The 17,210-nt window shown below is 33.5% G+C and overlaps 1 protein-coding gene, 1 long non-coding RNA gene and 1 other non-coding gene across 4 annotated transcripts in view; 1 reads left to right on the top strand and 2 right to left on the bottom strand.

Annotated features, from left to right (window-relative positions):
- Positions 1 to 17,210, top strand: part of LOC126025727 (uncharacterized) — a 722,173-nt gene that overhangs the window by 661,524 nt on the left and 43,439 nt on the right. The window lies entirely within an intron of this gene.
- USP25 (ubiquitin specific peptidase 25) overlaps positions 1 to 17,210 on the bottom strand; it is a 162,657-nt gene that overhangs the window by 91,477 nt on the left and 53,970 nt on the right. For both annotated transcript variants that reach the window (XM_049785496.1, XM_049785495.1), the window contains exon 5: positions 6,409 to 6,571. In XM_049785496.1, the coding sequence (XP_049641453.1) occupies positions 6,409 to 6,571 (163 nt within the window). The remainder of the gene's footprint in view (positions 1 to 6,408; positions 6,572 to 17,210) is intronic.
- LOC126026687 (U6 spliceosomal RNA) lies at positions 1,839 to 1,945 on the bottom strand. Its single transcript, XR_007501911.1, has one exon. It is a non-coding gene; the product is annotated as a U6 spliceosomal RNA (small nuclear RNA).

A 17,210-nucleotide genomic window follows, 5' to 3' on the forward strand; every position in this document is an offset into this window, starting at 1 on the left:
ATTGTGTATATGTACCACAGTTTCTTTAGCCATTCATCTGTTGAAGGGTATCTTGGCTGCTTCCAGAGTCTTGCTATGGTAAATAGTGCTGCAATGAATATAGGTGTAAGGAAGGGGTTTTTGTATTGTATTTTTGTGTTCCTAGGGTATATTCCTAGGAGTGGTATAGCTGGGTCGTATGGGAGCTCGATTTCCAGTTTTTGGAGGAATGTCCATATTGCTTCCCATAAGGTTGAACTAGACGGCATTCCCACCAGCAGTGGATAAGAGTTCCTTTCTCTCCACATCCCTGCCAACACTGCTTGTTCTCATTCTTTGTGATGTGTGCCAATCTCTGGGGTGTGAGGTGGTACCTCATAGTTGTTTTGATATGCATCTCCCTGATGATTAGTGATGTGGGGCATTTTTTCATGTGTCTTTTGGCCATATGTATTTCTTCTTTGTCAAAGTGTCTGTCCATTTCTTCTCCCCATTTTTTGATGAGATTTTTCTTCTCCCCATTTTTTGATGGGATTAGATGTGTTTTTTTTTGTAAATTTCTGTCAGTGCCTTGTATATTTTGGAGATTAGCCCCTTATCTAATGGGTATTGGGTGAATAGTTTCTCCCACTCAGTAGGGAGCTATTGTATCCTGGGCGCAATTTTTAATTTCAATATTTTTAAATAATTCGGACAAAATCTGATATGTTTAATATAGCTCTGCATCTAACTCCAAACAATTTTCAAATGAAAGTCACAACTGAACCAGTATTGTGATAAAAGATTAAAGCCTGCTGCTAAAGCAATACAAAGCATTGAGAGCATGCTTTGCTTGTAGGAATAGAGGTTTAACCTCCAGTATCCTCTGGTCTCCTGAGAAACACCAGAAGTTCTGAGTAATGAGCAGTGGCAAGTATGTCTCAGTCTTTTCCAAAAGAAGATCAAAGTTTACAAACATCAACTGAGTTCCTTTCCAAACCAGAAGAATCATTAACTCATATTTTTTTTTAGATCAATTACAGTCAGAGACTAAGTTTTCTACCACATACATAAAAATCAGCCCCAGTGTTTCTTGAGGTAGAGAGAGGCAATGAAATTCAGGTTCAAAAGTAGATTTCATTACAAACTTTTAAGTGACCCCCTTTCAATATTTCTCTCCATTCAGCTTTCTCTATATCTGCTTTTGGAAAGCCAATAATAGTGTTGAAACCACAAAGAACTCTAATATAGTTTGGATGTGAAAAAGACATATCTGTGGTAAAAGTCTGAACAAGAAGTGGAGCGGAATGTCTGGGCAAAAGAACTTAGACTTGATAAAATATTGAAGCATTTAGCAGTTTTAAGACTAAAATTGGAAAAGGGGGAAGAAAAGAGAACAATTGACACCAACAAAATAGTTCATTATAGTGTGGTAGTCACAGCTAATCATTGTAATATTTACACACACATGGAAAATATAAAACCCAACTATTGGTCATTTAACCTGTGACAGAAAAAAAAAGAAAAGAGGTATAAACTATTCATCTGTCTCAGCTATAAGGCATGCCACATGAAAAATAACAGTAACTGAGAAAACAATTAGAAATAGCTAGATAGAACTTTGATTTGGAAAGTTTTGGTGCTTTACAAACAGTGTAATAAACCATATATTGCTAAAGGAATTCTTATTTTCTCTTGGGATCATGTACTTTAGTTTTAACAAAGAATAAAAGGATAAAATATGTGAATAAACATGCTAAATGAAGTTCTGAATTTTCAAAAAATTCAGAGCATCTTTTCAATTTGATGTGCCTTTTGAGTAAGATAGACATCGAAAGTCTTCAATTTTAGTCTTACTAACAAACACTCCCTTTTTTTTTTTTAATATGGAACGCTTCACGAATTTGCATGTCATCCTTGCGCAGGGGCCATGCTAATCTTCTCTGTATCGTTTCAATTTTAGTATATATGCTGCCGAAGCGAGTACCAAACACTCCCTTTCTACATTCATTTGATACCTAAAGGGTTCCTCTAATATAAAAGAGCATATCTAATTTATAAACTTGGGTATGAAACAAAGACTTAATGCTTTTCAATGTTTTATATCAGCAAAATCAGCAGTAGACTAATGACTGCTGGTTGAAAACCAGTGAGTTAGAAAATTTACTGAGCCCTCAAAATACTTGCATTTTATATGGCTCATGACTATATACTTTTATCAACCAACCTATACATCCTTTAAGGCTAACTAAAAAGCATCAGTGGAGCTACCACAATACAATGGATTATTCCAGCCAAACTAAGAAGTCAGGCACTTGTTTCTGAAACCTCTTTTTACTTCTAAATAATCTCAGTCACTGAGACTGTAGTGGAGAAAGCAGATCCATTCAGTACTTTCTACATAAAAGTTCAATTTAAGAAAGAAAAAAAATACTATTGAGTAGATAAGAGGCTGATATCCAATCTACAGTCAGTGTAATAGCAGTTAGAAACCATAAGATTGGTTAAGCCATTCTCTCTACAATCTTCTCTTTTTTTATAGACCTTTCTAATCACTATAATAATCTTCTCACTTTTTCTTCCAAAATAGTGGCCTGAGTATTTATAAAAGATGAATAACAAAGGTATTTCTTTCACAGCCTATTTCCACCTAACTTAAACTCAAAATTAAAGGTTAGAATACTAGTAAATTTTTAAATTAATAGATTTATTTAAAAAAACATTCTTGGTTTGATTTATATAGTACTGTAAATGAAGAAAATTCTATCACTTTGAAAGTTTTATAGTAAATCTATAAAGTATTTACATTAGAGTTTGAACATATTTCAAATCACTTTAGAAAAAAATAATGAATAAAAAACTCCACACTAATGGATTTCCTGCCCAAATATTCCTTCATATACAGAAAAAGACAATTTATTGATAGCATACTGATCTCAAAAATATTTGTAGAATTAAACAATAATTTTAGAAAATTAGAAAATTTTTTAAGATCTTATTTTTTTGTCTCCCAATTCTTAGATGGCATGGAGGTGAGGCATTTGTCTTGCATGTAGAAGGTTCGAATTCCAGCATCCCATATGGTCCCTGAGCCTGCCAGGAATAATTTCAAAGTATAAAGCCAGGACTGACCTCTGAGCACTGCTGGGTGTGACCCAAAAATACATACACACACACATACATACATACATACATACATACATACATACATACATACTTAAAGCACTTTAACACAGACAAAGACTTGGGGCCAGAGAGAAAATACTGTGGACACAATGCTTGCCTTAATATAGCCACCCACCCAGTCTCAATCCCTGGCACCCGATGGACCTCAAAGTCCTCACAGGAGGAATCCCTGAGTGCAAAGCCTGGAGTAAAATCCCAAGTATTGCCAGCTGTGATCACAAAACAAAGAAACAAAATATAGGTTTAGAATTTTAAAATTAAAGTAAAAAAATTTAAATTTGAAGTGATTTCACAGTAACTTATTCTTTATATTTATTTCAATCTTTACTTATTTTTTTTATTTTCCATTCTTTATTTTCAAAATCAGAAACTTACTTTTGAGATTTTGTCAAGTCAATTCAACATAAGCTTTATTTTTTAAAATTCAGGTTGCTTTTCCAATATACTTATCTGAACTTCGCTAAAGTAAAAATAAATAATCCCTAAATTCTATATTTCTTTTTTTTTTTTTTTTTGTGGTTTTTGGGTCACACCCGGCAGTGCTCAGGGGTTACTCCTGGCTTCATGCTCAGAAATTGCTCCTGGCAGGCACGGGGGACCATATGGGATGCCGGGATTCGAACCGATGACCTTCTGCATGAAAGGCAAATGCCTTACCTCCATGCTATCTCTCCGGCCCCAAATTCTATATTTCTTAATGTGGCAACATCACACTAACAATTGTAGACACTAATCTAAATTTTAGAAACTAACAGAATTACTGTAGAATGCCTGTCTGAAAAAATAGGCAGGGAGTGGAAGAGGAGGCAGATAGGAATCATTGGTGGTAGTAATGCTGCACTGGTGAAGGGGGTCATTCTTTGTATGACTGAAACCAAACTGCAATCATGTTTATAATCATGGTGTTTAAAAAAAATAAAATAAAAAACAAATATAACATATAAAAAGGACAAGTAGGGCGTGAAACTCTTAAATAAAAAATGTTTATTCAGTTAATTTGTCTCTACAATAACACCAAAGATTTTGAAACACAAAGCAAAAGTTTAGGTCAGTAAGCCTGACCTATAATAGCAATAAAAAATTTCTAAAAATTATTATCCCTTATCCAGTAAGTTGATTTTTACTTCAGATTTTTCTTATAATGTAATATAGGGAATTAAAGAGCACTTATTCTAACAAATAGTGGTTAAAGAACTTTTTTATATTTATGGTTGTTTAAGGTGTCAGATCTAGTGGTGATCAGGACTTACTTTTCATTCTGTACTCAGGGATCACTATTGGCAGTGTTTAGGGGTCATATGTGGCACTGGGGATTGAACTGGAGAAAATTTCTCTCTTTCTCTCTCTCTCTCTCTTTTAGAGGGGCAGGAGGCGGTACCTGAGCACACAAATGTGCTCAGCAAGTAAGTTGCTTGAGGGAACATCTGTAGTGCCAAGAAAGCTAATTGATGCTTCATCTGGGTCAGAAAAGTACAGAAATAACAAATATTCATCCAAAAAGAGACAAAGCACTATTTATAATCAGTCTAGTCAATCTTAAAACAATGTCATGTATTTAAAGTTGATGTCTATATTCTGAAATTTTGTAAGAAAACCAAATATATAAAAGTTTAATAATAGAATTAACGCAAAACAGTCTATCAAGAATATCTAAAACACAACTAGCATGTTAATATATTGTTGGTACATAAGTAAATAATGCCTAATTAAGGCAAGAATAAAATCATAAATAATGTTTGTAATTGAGGTAAACATTAGTATTTAATACATAGAAACTTAGCAAAGTTTAAAACATATAATATTACGTAAAGATATTTTAAGTCTATAACATATCTCGGCAGTCACTAATATTTAATAAGATGGAAAAATAATACTATCTGATGCATTCCACATTACATTTATTTATTGAAGGCAAATACATAACATACTGATACAAGCTTTGCAATTTGTATTAAGCTACAACCAAAGGAAATTAAGTTCTGTGATAATATGTGGGGAAAATAAAAGAAGTAAAAATGTTGTTTTTTTTTTGGTTTTTGGTTTTGAGCCATACCTGGTGACATTCATAGGTTACTCCTAGCTTTGCGCTCAGAAATGGCTCCTGGCTTGGGGGACCATATGGACCCCGGGGGATCGAACCACAGCCAATCCTAAATTAGTGTGGGCAAGGCAGATGCCTTACTGCTTGCGCCACCACTCCAGCTCCATAAAGAAGTAAAATATAAGTAGAAAAAATTATAGGGGCTAGACTGGAGGGCGCCAGGGTAGGACACTTGTCTTGTGCAAAGCCTATCCAGTTTCTATTCCTGGTATGGCCAGGAGTGGTAAAGCCAAAGTAACCTCTGAGCCCCAACAGGTCTAGCCCAAAAACAAAACAAACAAAACAAATTATAAATTGCCTACAGAAAATAATTAAAAACTAGCCAAATCCAAACTATTTAGCCAATTAATACTTTTAATATATGCAAAAGTTTAGACTTTCATCATGATGGTTTGGAACGCCTCAAAGAGAAGAGATATTTTGGCACTAAATTTGGGTGTTAATTATAACTGAAAACAATAATATATGTTAGAGCATGTGAGACTACACTCCAAAGTTTATCTGATATTGTAAAACATTGTTAAAACAATAACACTGAAGTTTAAAAAAATTCATACAAATTGAGGATTATTATATATTCATAATAAGCATTTCTTGTAGAATAAGGAGCTAAATTAACATTTAAGGACTGCAATTTAAAAATTGACTTACCAACTGATTTAGCAATATCTATTTTTACATCATTGCACAAATACAGTGAGAATTAACTAACAATTGGTAAACACATTCACATATTATATATAGTACTTAGGTAGATAGTAATTCTATAAATATTTTCTAATGTATACAAATAAATTTCATCTTATACACACACAAAGCCACAAAACAGATTTGATTTGATTTCTTGGCCACATGCTTCTATAAATTTAAAGGAAATAAATTTGAAAAATAGTCACTCCTCTTGAAAAACATCTAAAATTAGATAAGGGAAATTAACTGCAAATAAGAGGAAGGTAGATCTCTAGAGTTAGAATTCCACTTTGGATCCAAGAACAGAATGAAATAAAAAATAATCCAATAATAAAATTAAATTAATTAAATTTAAAAATATTAAAACCTTACTTGCATTTACATTTAAAACATACAAACCTCAGGGAAAAATAATTCTCACCCACTTTCCATGACTATCACATCTGCCAAAGAAGACATATACAAATTCTTACCTGAATTACAGCACTAAACCAGCAAGTATTTCCAACATTCTTTAGTCCAACGGGAGCTTTGTCCTGTCTTTTTCTATCATAAGGGTTTCTAGAATCTCTCCAAACCTCCATAGGCGTCCTCTTCAAACATGCTTTGTTTTCAGCTATGCTGGCTTCAAGAACTCTTAAGCAATGGGGAGAAAATAATATATTTCATTAATTTAATGTATTCTCTGCAATAGCATTACATAAACTAGTAGTTTTAATCACTATTATAAGTACATAATTTATCATTAGCTACATATGTACATTTTAGAACTGATTATAATAAAATACTAAAAAGAAATTAGCCCTTTGCAATAATTCCAGCAGACTATGTCGTACCTAGTTACTAAGGAATTGGTTACATAGGCAGTAATTACAAAAAACTTGAGCATTCTTGAAGATACCAATTGTGGCAAAATAGAACAAGTGTCAAACCTTTAAAAAATATGTATATATATACTAAAGTTAGATTAATTAATAACAAAATAAAGCAATTTCAGGATTAGACTAAATAAAATTCTATCATATGCTGTGCATAATGATCAGCAACTAAATCAGACTTTAAAAACTAGACTAAAGAGAGAAAATGGTTTTATTAAGCAGTCTGCACATAACACATGACACTGGTATAGTAAAAAGATGTCACCAGTAAAAAATTATTGTTTTAAAACTTGTTTTATTATATTTCTATAAGCACACCAATATACTAGAATGACACTGAAAAACTGAAGATATAAAAAAAAAGAGCTATGACTTTGCAATCTCCTTGGTAGACCATTTTTAACATTCATTTTCATATCACCAGAGTTTTCACCATGCGTCAGTAATCCTTTACCACCTAGCTCCTGAAGAAATTTGTAAACACATTTATCACAGTGTACCAAAAATAGTAATCAACCAATCTCTCCCATCAGCATCTGTGTTTCATCCCTAGAGAATACATGATAAATAATAGGGGCTAACCAAGTTTTTTTAATGAATAATCAAAATATTCAGTAGTGCAAATTTTTTATATTCCTAAAGGTTCAAACTATTTCTTATTCTATTATTTTAATGAGTGTAAAGATAATATTAAGGGGCCAAAGCGGTGATGCAAGTGGTAAGGCATCTGCCTTGAGCACGCTAACCTAGGACAGACCAAGGTTCAAATTCCCCAGTGTACTATATGGTCCCCCAAGCCAGGAGCGATTTCTGAGAGCATAGCTAGGAATAACCCCTGAGTGTCATCAGGTATAGCCCAAAATCAAAAAACAAAAAAACAACAACAATAAGATAATATTAAAAATACTTTCCTTTGTGACCATTTTGAAGACACATTATACTCACTGAGAAAGTAGCTTATAATTTAAGCTATACAGATCAGAGAGTTGGAAGAAGGGGAAAAAAGAGATAGAGAGAGAGGAGGAAGAGGTAAGAAAATGAAAGAAGAGGAAAGAAAGATGGAAATGCAGACCCAAGAGAGAGAGGGATGAATCAAGATTTCCTGAAGTCAATCTATGAGAAAGCCAATTATTTGCATTCTAACTGAGATAAAACTACAAGCTTATATCATTTTGAAGAGAACTGGCTCATTTTACAATGTTCCATCTTCTAATACATAAAACAGCAAAATTTGCAATTACTTTCTCATTTATTAAAGCATCTCAACAATATCTAATAACTTTCTTCGTAGAAGTTCTTGCACATTTTGTATTGGCTTTAATGCCTGGTCCTTTTTTTATTGTCATTGCTGAGTGTGTGGTCTCAGGCCTGACTTCTAGTTCTGCAATCTGAGATCACATTGGCATTGCTTGGTCTCTGTGTGTATCCTCCACATATGATCTGCAAGGGATCAAACACGTGCCAGTTGTGTACAATGCAAATGTTTAGCCATTGTATTATCTCTCTGGTCTCTACTGCTGGGTTTAACATAGTTTATTTTGAGGATTGTTGTTGTATGACCCCATTAGTGAGCAGAGAGGTCCAGGCCTAAGATTTCATGCTAACCCAAGGAATGAAATGGTACAGATGAGATGTGCAATTAAGCTCTATCCTCAGTCCAATAATTTTTACGTTATAAATGATAGATAATTAAGATTTCATATGATCTTCATATATCATTTCAACATAGCTAAATATATTTTTCTTGGTGAGTATTTCTTAAAAGATCAGAGTTCCATTAAAATACAATTTACATATATTACTTTATGCAGACACATAAACAAAATATAATAAATATCTCACAATTTTTGTAAGAAATCAGAAAAACAATTTTCATTTTTAATAATTAGTACATTCCTTGTGTTTCATCCCTAGAGAATACATGATAAATAATAGGGGCTAACCAAGTTTTTTTAATGAATAATCAAAATATTCAATAGTGCAAATTTTTTATATTTCTAAAGGTTCAAACTATCTCTTATATCACATCTCTTGGTATATGAATGCCATCATTTTTTACTTTTCCTTGCTATTTATTAGATTTTGGTTTACAATTTTAAGTTCTTGTGACTGCACATCCTTTTCTCAAGGTACAATATCTATAACTGTAAATGCTGATTTTTCACACTGATATTTTTAATTTATTAGAAGTTCCTGATTCTTCATAATGTTTGTAGCATTACACATCAACAATAACATGTAATAGGTCCAGCTGCTCTGCACACTCAGCATATACAGTAGTGCCTGTGTGTAATGTAATGACTCATCAAGCATGAACCACTCAGATCATCTTCACACCAATATGTCAACACATCCACAATCTATTTACAGGAAACTAAGTGACTCTGACACCAAGCCTATTATGACATAGAAGAAATGTGACTCATGCCAAAAGGTGACACATTTATCCTCTATTAAGGAAGTCCACATTGCATGGGGTGTGACTTCTAACAGAATGACTATATCAAAACTTTGATCCATGACAGACATCCTTCTGAATTATATGAATGTCTCTTTGCTGTTAACTTTTCACAGTAAGTATGGCTGTTATAGTCTACAGCTATTTCTGGAAACATCCTCATGTACCTTCAAACTAATTTGTTTCAAACTTCAATGTTTCCTGAACACTTGTAATATGATATGGCGCACCGTTTGTCACTCAAAAATATGTTGATAACTGGAGCAATCTACAAAGCATCTATGCTCTCTAACACAACATAAGCACCTGGTATTAATGAAATTTATTTTTACAGACCAATTGAAAATATTTACAACTATTTCCCTCACCTCACTCTATACCCCCAACCTTTAAAAAATATGCCTGTTTAATTCTTACTTTAGATACAAATGGATTAAAATGCATTATTTTGTTATACAAGACTATTTCAAAAGCAAACAAATATTTTCTAGCCTAAGCATATGATTATACTATTTTATAGTCTGCTTTTTTTTCAGACACTAGTAAAGCATACAGTGCACCCTTAGTCTTTAATAGCTACGTGTATACCATTATTTCATAAATTCCTGTGATTTAAATAGTTCCTTGCTCATTGTCACTTAAGCAATGCTGCAATGAAAATTCTTGGTACAAATATATTTTCCATCTTGATAGTTTCTTAGGTCAGTTCTGGATAAATTGTTTTAAGTGTTTAAATTTTTACAATTCTGAAACACAATACTAAAGAGCCTTCCAAATTTATCTTCTAGTTTCTACCATATTCATTTCTCCTAACAATAATACATCAACACTGAGAATAAGGTGTTTTCCAGTTTACTAAGAAAAATGAATTTGGTTTTTAGTTGTTGCTGTCATAAAGTTTTGCTTTTGCTGTGCATGTATGAGTGGAGAAATGCTGTTGTGGCAATTGCCCTAATGTGCTTATGATTGAACCAAGGGCCTCATCCATAGAAGACAAGTGCTATGTAACATTGCTAACTCCAATATATTTTGACATGCTGCCAAGCAGTTCATTCTCTCTACAGCCCAATTTTCTCATTCTTAGATGTTCTGAAATCTCACTATATTTAATCTATATTTGAGTTTCTTTTAATATTTCTGACAAGTTTGTTGGCCTTACAAAAATGTAGATTATCTTTTGCTTCTGCATTATTCTCATCAGTTATCCACTTAAAATTTGTGTTTAACTTACTCTTTCCTTCCCTTCTTTTATGCAAACTAATGCACTAATGACATAATAAGGCATAAATGAAACATATTTCAAATTTATATTCCATATCTTTGAGACTTCCTCCACATTCTCAAGCTTCTAGGTATAAGTTTGCAGGATATTATAAAAAAATTGCTTCTACTTGATTTCTAGTATACTCATAATATGCTATTTAGCTATTTCAAATTTAATCTGCTTTAATTCAACTGTAGTAGTTCTGATTTTCGTTTCCAGGAGATAATTTTTTTTCTTTCTTTTTTTTTTTTGTTTTTTGTTTTTTGGGCCACACCCATTTGATGCTCAGGGGTTACTCCTGGTTAAGTGCTCAGAAATCGCCCCTGGCTTGAGGGAACCATATGGAACCCCGGGGTATCCAACTATGGTCCTTCCTTGGCTAACGCTTGCAAGGCAGACTCCTTACCTCTAGCGCCACCTCGCCGGCCTCGATAATTTTATTTTAAAATGTTCCAAGACTTTTAACTTTAAGCATTTTTCACTTATGCCCTACGGTCATAAAGTAGAGACCACGCAGTCCAATGTAATAACATTTAAAAACAAGTGGAAATTTGCTAAACCATCAAAGTGCCACAAGTTTTACCTAAAAAACTATGATACAAGTTTTGGAAACAACTCCCTCACCAATATAACATGCCACAAAGCCCAGGCTGCTACTATCTCTGTAATACTCTAGGGACTGTGAAGGGAAGAGAAATAATATAATCTTACTATAATCATATGACATATCACTTACTGAAGGGAATAATCTATTAAAGATCCCAACCTTACAAAGACAGTAGCCCTTAACTTTATTTCTCACATTTCAACAAAGTTATCATAATTAAGTTCAAGATTATAAATATAACAAATCTCAACATGTCAAAAATTTTTTTCAAAATTCTGAACTTTTTTAGATGTATGCTTTCATCTCCATTTTTAATTTTTATACGCAACAATTCTGTAATGCTTGTACAATTTTAAAATGTTATAAATTACATATTCTTGCTTTGCACTTCCAAAAATATCATTCTACTTCTTAAAACAGAAATATTCTCATGATTGCCATAACAATTTTCTCTAAATTTAGCTCGAACTTCTACTATTAGTTGAAACTCATTTCAGGATGCAAACCATTTAAAAAAATACTATAAAAATAAACAAGTTAGCTTATAAACAAATTACAACAATCCATCATCTCTACATTCCCTAGCTAAGAAATAAAAAGTAAGTATAACAATAAAAGCATCCAATATGAAGCAATAATAATTCAAATTTTAAAAATATTCAATGTAAAAAACTTTAACATGAAAGGAATGAGCACCTACACAGGAACTTTTGTAAATAAATAAAAAAAGACAAGCTTCATCTCATCTGTTAAATACTGCAAAATAATTTAATGTTCCAAATTTGTGAATTCACATAAAGTATGTCTATTGAAATATAAGTAATCAAATCACTTTAGATTTCCCTTAAAAATATTTTGTTATATCTTATTATTAATAGAAAAGTTGAGTTGCATCATTTTACATTAAAATTATGGGTCTTAATAATAGTTCTTAGAAAGAAATATATTTAAATGGTAAGAGTTTAGCTAGAATTCTCAATTTCTCATATTTCCTGACACAATTACTTATGTATTTGCATATTTTTAATTTAATATTTCCTCAACTTAATTTTTCTTTAAATTGTATTGAATGACTTTTCACTCTTATAGACCATTTTTGGGGACAACATTCAGCAGTATGCAGTGCTTATTCCTGCCTCTATGCCCGGCTGTCCCCAGGCAACCATATTTGGTAGCAAGTTTTACTAGGAAAATCCCTGAGTGCAGAGTCAAGAGTAAACTGTTAAAAAAAATCTAGGTGTGTCCCACCATCACCACCACCAAAAACAAAAAGACTTGAGCACAACTAGATTATTACACTATCACCCCCATAAACAAATATGCAAAGACTATAAATATGAGTATGATCTTCAACAAGCATCAAGTCTCAATATATAACCTAGAGTTTTTAAAACAATAGTATTCAAGAAAGAATACTTGAGGAGAATAAAAGGAGCTTTTTCCCCCATTGTAACACAAAAATGAGTACAAAAAAATATATCAGATTAAGAATAATCTTGGTTTGTTCATTTGAATTATACTCTTTAGGCATAATTAGCAAATGTTCAAAGAAAAACAGACAAAACTAATGTCATTTGGCACTTAAGTTTCTAATTTATTTGCAATGAATATATTAATACAGATCACATAAATAAAAATACTTTAAACTTCAAAAATAGATTTTATTTATTTCACCATATTATTTCATATTTTATAACTTCTATATGCATCACTCCACTTAAAATATAAATTCAATGTATAATTTGTTTAAATATTTCATTCAAACTTAGGTACTCTTAAATTTATTAATTATTCAAGGCAAATATTCTATTTCAAACCAGGTTAATGGAAAAACAAATTTTATAATGTCCCCAAATCCTACATAACGTAAACCAAACTAAAATGTCTATAAATACTCATTCACTTTTGGTTTTAATTTAAAAATAGAATTAATTAAAATTACTCACAACTAAAGAAGATTTCTGTTCTTTACATTATAATATAATAATAGAGTTTCATGGGTAACAAGTTATTAAAAAGTATTACTGAGTAAAGTACAAGGAAGTACTAGTTGTAGAATTTTTGGGTCAGCTCTTAATTTTTAGAAATAACACACTATTAATGTTTCGCTAAGGAAATTATCTGAGAACATAATAGAGATGAACAAAGTCATCTGCAAGAAAGGAAAGCACTTATTTTCTATGTTATCTCTTCAATCATATTTTAGATTCTTATCTGCTTCTTTAAAAAAGGGGGAAAAAATGTCATAAAAGTTCTAGAATATTACAGATCAGAGGCTGGCAAACTAAGTCCCAGAGGCCAAATTCAGCCAGCATTCTATTTTTCTTAACGAAAATTTACTGGAACACAGCCACAATCGTTACATCATTATCACTGCCATATTCATACAACATAAGAGTAAAGAAACTCCACCAAAACCATTATGACAGGGCCTAAAATACACTATTGGGTCTTTTCAAAGAAAATTTGCTAAGTCCTATTTGTAATGACTATAACTTGACAGTTTTAACTATTAATGAAAAGGAAAATAAAACAAGTTTTAGGGGGCAGAGTGATAGTACAGCAGTAGGACATTTTCCTTGCATGTGATCTACCCAGGTTCAATCCCTAGAATCCCCTATGGTACCCTGAATCAGCCAGTATTGATCCCTGAGCACAGAACCAGGAATAACTGCTAAGCACAGGGTATGATCCAAAAACAAAACAAAACAAAGCAAAAAATAAAACCAGGAATAATTGCTTAGCACAGGTGTGATCCAAAACAAAAACAAAAAAATAAACAAAAAACAAAACAAATAAAATATATTAAATCCCCAACTTCTGATTCTCATATGCAGGCCCCTTCAGTCCTTGACTCCCTAGCAGGTTGTAGGAAAGTTCACAGAAATGGAAGAAACCTGTTCTCTTGTCCTGTCCCTGAAACAATAGGATTATCTTTCAGATTTCTCAGAAGACTGAACCAATACTTCCATCCAGCTAACACATGTGGACACTTGCAATGAATTCAAGTCTGCAGTGGCTTTCCACCAACCACATCCTGCTAACAATAACTTAATCCTAATACTAACCACCTATTCTCACAAAAAATTAGAGGAAGTTAATGCAGAAAGAAATCATAGAATCCAAAATTCCAGACTCAAACCAACTAATAACAACAAAATACAATGATATAGCTGTGACATGAAAGAAAGACAGCAACACTCAACTAAGTCCCTTAGGAATCTACCTGCTGGGGTGGTCGGTGGTGGGGAAGTAGAAAACCATACCTAGACCATAGCAGATGTACTGGAGAAACAGCGCAGAAACTATCAAGCAGACTGAGTGAAGATAGTAGCTTAGAGGACTCAATTTAAGATTAACCAGCTCTATAATCTCTTAGATAAAAACTTTAATAGCATGTCTAGGGTGTTTAAGGAGCTCAAAAGAACAATAAAATAAGTACAAGAAAGCATTTAGTCAGAAATAAGAAAACAATGAACAGAAGTGTCAGTTTGGTAGGTGAAATAAAAATCTCAATGGAAAATTTAGAAGCAGAATAACAGCAGTTGAGGATAAAATAAGTAAACTTCAATATAAGATAAAGAAAACCTCTAAAAAACAACAGATATTTTAAATTCCCAAAATAAAGGAATAACACACAGCAGAATTATGGAATAAGGTCAAGAACAACAACAAAAGGAGTACCTAAGAAAATCAATTTTGATGAATTATTAATCAAAGAAGCCATACCTCATACATTCCTAGAGTTGAGAAATGCATGCATCCAGATTCAAGAGACCCTAAGCATTCCAGGCAAAATAGAAACAAATAAGAATTCTCTAAGACACATGATAATCAGGCTATAAAGCCATATTACTGAATGTAGCAATATTACAGAAATAAATTATATAAAAAAGAAACTTAAGATTTACAGGTGGTAAAAAAATTAAAAAAAAGATTTACAGATGGATTAGGCAAGACTCTTAAGAGCATGGTGAGATACTGTAATTCAAATTAAAAATCTCATCAAGAGGGGCCAGACAGATAGCATAGCAGTAGGGCATTTGCCTTGCATGCGGCTGACCCACAACAGACCTGGCATCCCATTTGATTCCGAGCCTGCCAGTAGCAATTTTTGAGAGCAGAGCCAGGAGTAACTCCTGAGTGCTGCAAAGTGTGTCCCAAAAACAAAACAAAAAGCAAAACTCATCAAGAATAACCTACCCAACTAGACATCACTCAGATTTGAAGACATAATTCAGAACATATAAGCAAAAGATTAGAAATTTTATATCTTATCAATATTTCAAGAAATACTAAAGAAACTTCAAGATGAGACAAACTCGAAAACATGCATAACTTCTACAGAAAGAGGGGGAAAAAAATTCCATGTCAATAAATTCACCCAATGACAATGATCAGAATGCAGCAATTAAGAGGTAGAGTAGCAAGATAGATCAGATAATTGAACCTCCTGATGTCTACAAGAGACACTTAAACAGTCAGGGCAAATACAGGTTAAACACTTTCAAGCAAACAATTCCTTGACATAGGATATAGTTGCCATACTTATATCACAGATTAAGTTTTTTTAAAAAGTAATTGCTTTATGTAAACACCATGGTTACAGAATTGTTCATAGTTGGGTTTATGTCACAAAATGAACCACTCTTAACCTGTGCAACTTTCTCACCACCAATGTCCCTTATTTTTCTCTCCTACCTCACCTGTCTCTGGAGCAAGCATTTCGCTTCTCCTCTGTCTTTTCTCACTCCCTCACACATTGTGGTTCATACTATTGTTGATGAAGGGGTGCAATTCATGTTACTTTATTCCCTTTAAGCACCCAGTTTTTGTCCAGAATGATCAGTTCCCAATTTAATTGCTCTCGTTGCTGTTTGAGACAAGCTTTCTACCATGGACTGGTCTTCTTGATCCTCATCTATTTTTGTCTTTGAATAGATATTAAGTTTCAAAAAAAGTTATGAGGAATAGTCATTTATTAATTATCAGGTATATATATGCATCATAAAAACTCACTCTAACATTTAAGCACATAATGAGGGTTCTTTAAAATATTTAAAATCATATAACCCATAGACCTGAAGGAAGGTATTACAATAGCAGTTGTAAATTTGAACAGTGTTTATCATCTCTGGATAGATCAGCTCAGGAAAATTCAAAAATAAACTGACATTAAAGGAAAAAATGGAAGAGATGTGCTATATATATATATATATAATATGTGCTATATATATATAATATATATATATTAAAGAGCTTTATATATATAAATATACATATTTATATATATAAAGCTCTTTAATTCATAAGTCAAATATATATTATTTTCTGCTGAACATAGGATATTATCTAAGATAGACAAGATTTTGGGTCATAAAATATACCCCATATAGTCACAAAAATATAAATCGTATCAACTTGGACCTGAAGAAACAGTATAGCATATTAAAGTTGTTTCCTTGAATAGGTCTGACCCTAGTTCTATCACTGGCATCCTATATGGTCCACTGAACACCATCAGGAATGACTATTTAGTGCAGAACCAGGAGTAACCCCTGAGCACCATGGGAAAGGAAGGGAAGGGAAGGGAGGGGCAAGAAAGAGGGGGAAGGGAGGGGAGGAGAAGGGAGGGGAAGGGAGGGGAGGGGAAGGGAGGGGAGGAAAGGTGTGGGGAGGAAAGGGGAGGGGACAGGAGAAAAGGGGAGGGGAGGGAGGGGTGGGGAGGGAGGGGAGGGGAGGGAAGGAAGGGGAGGGGAGGGAAGGAAGGGGAGGGGAGGGAGGGGAGGGAAGGAAGGGGAGGGGAGGAAGGGGAGGGGAGGGAGGGGAGGGGAGGGAGGGGAGGGGGGAGGGGAGGGAGGGAGGGGAGGGAGGAGGGGAGGGAGGGAGGGAGGGAGCGAGGGAGGGAGGGAGGGAGGGAGGGAGGGAGGGAGGGAGCGAGGGAGGGAGGGAGGGAGGGAGCGAGGGAGGGAGGGAGGGAGGGAGGAGGGGAGGGAGGGAGGAAGGAAGGAAGGAAGGAAGGAAGGAAGGAAGGAAGGAAGGAAGGAAGGAAGGAAGGAAGGAAGGAA

Source organism: Suncus etruscus, chromosome 13, assembly GCF_024139225.1.
Source record: "Suncus etruscus isolate mSunEtr1 chromosome 13, mSunEtr1.pri.cur, whole genome shotgun sequence".
Lineage (NCBI taxonomy): Eukaryota > Metazoa > Chordata > Mammalia > Eulipotyphla > Soricidae > Suncus > Suncus etruscus.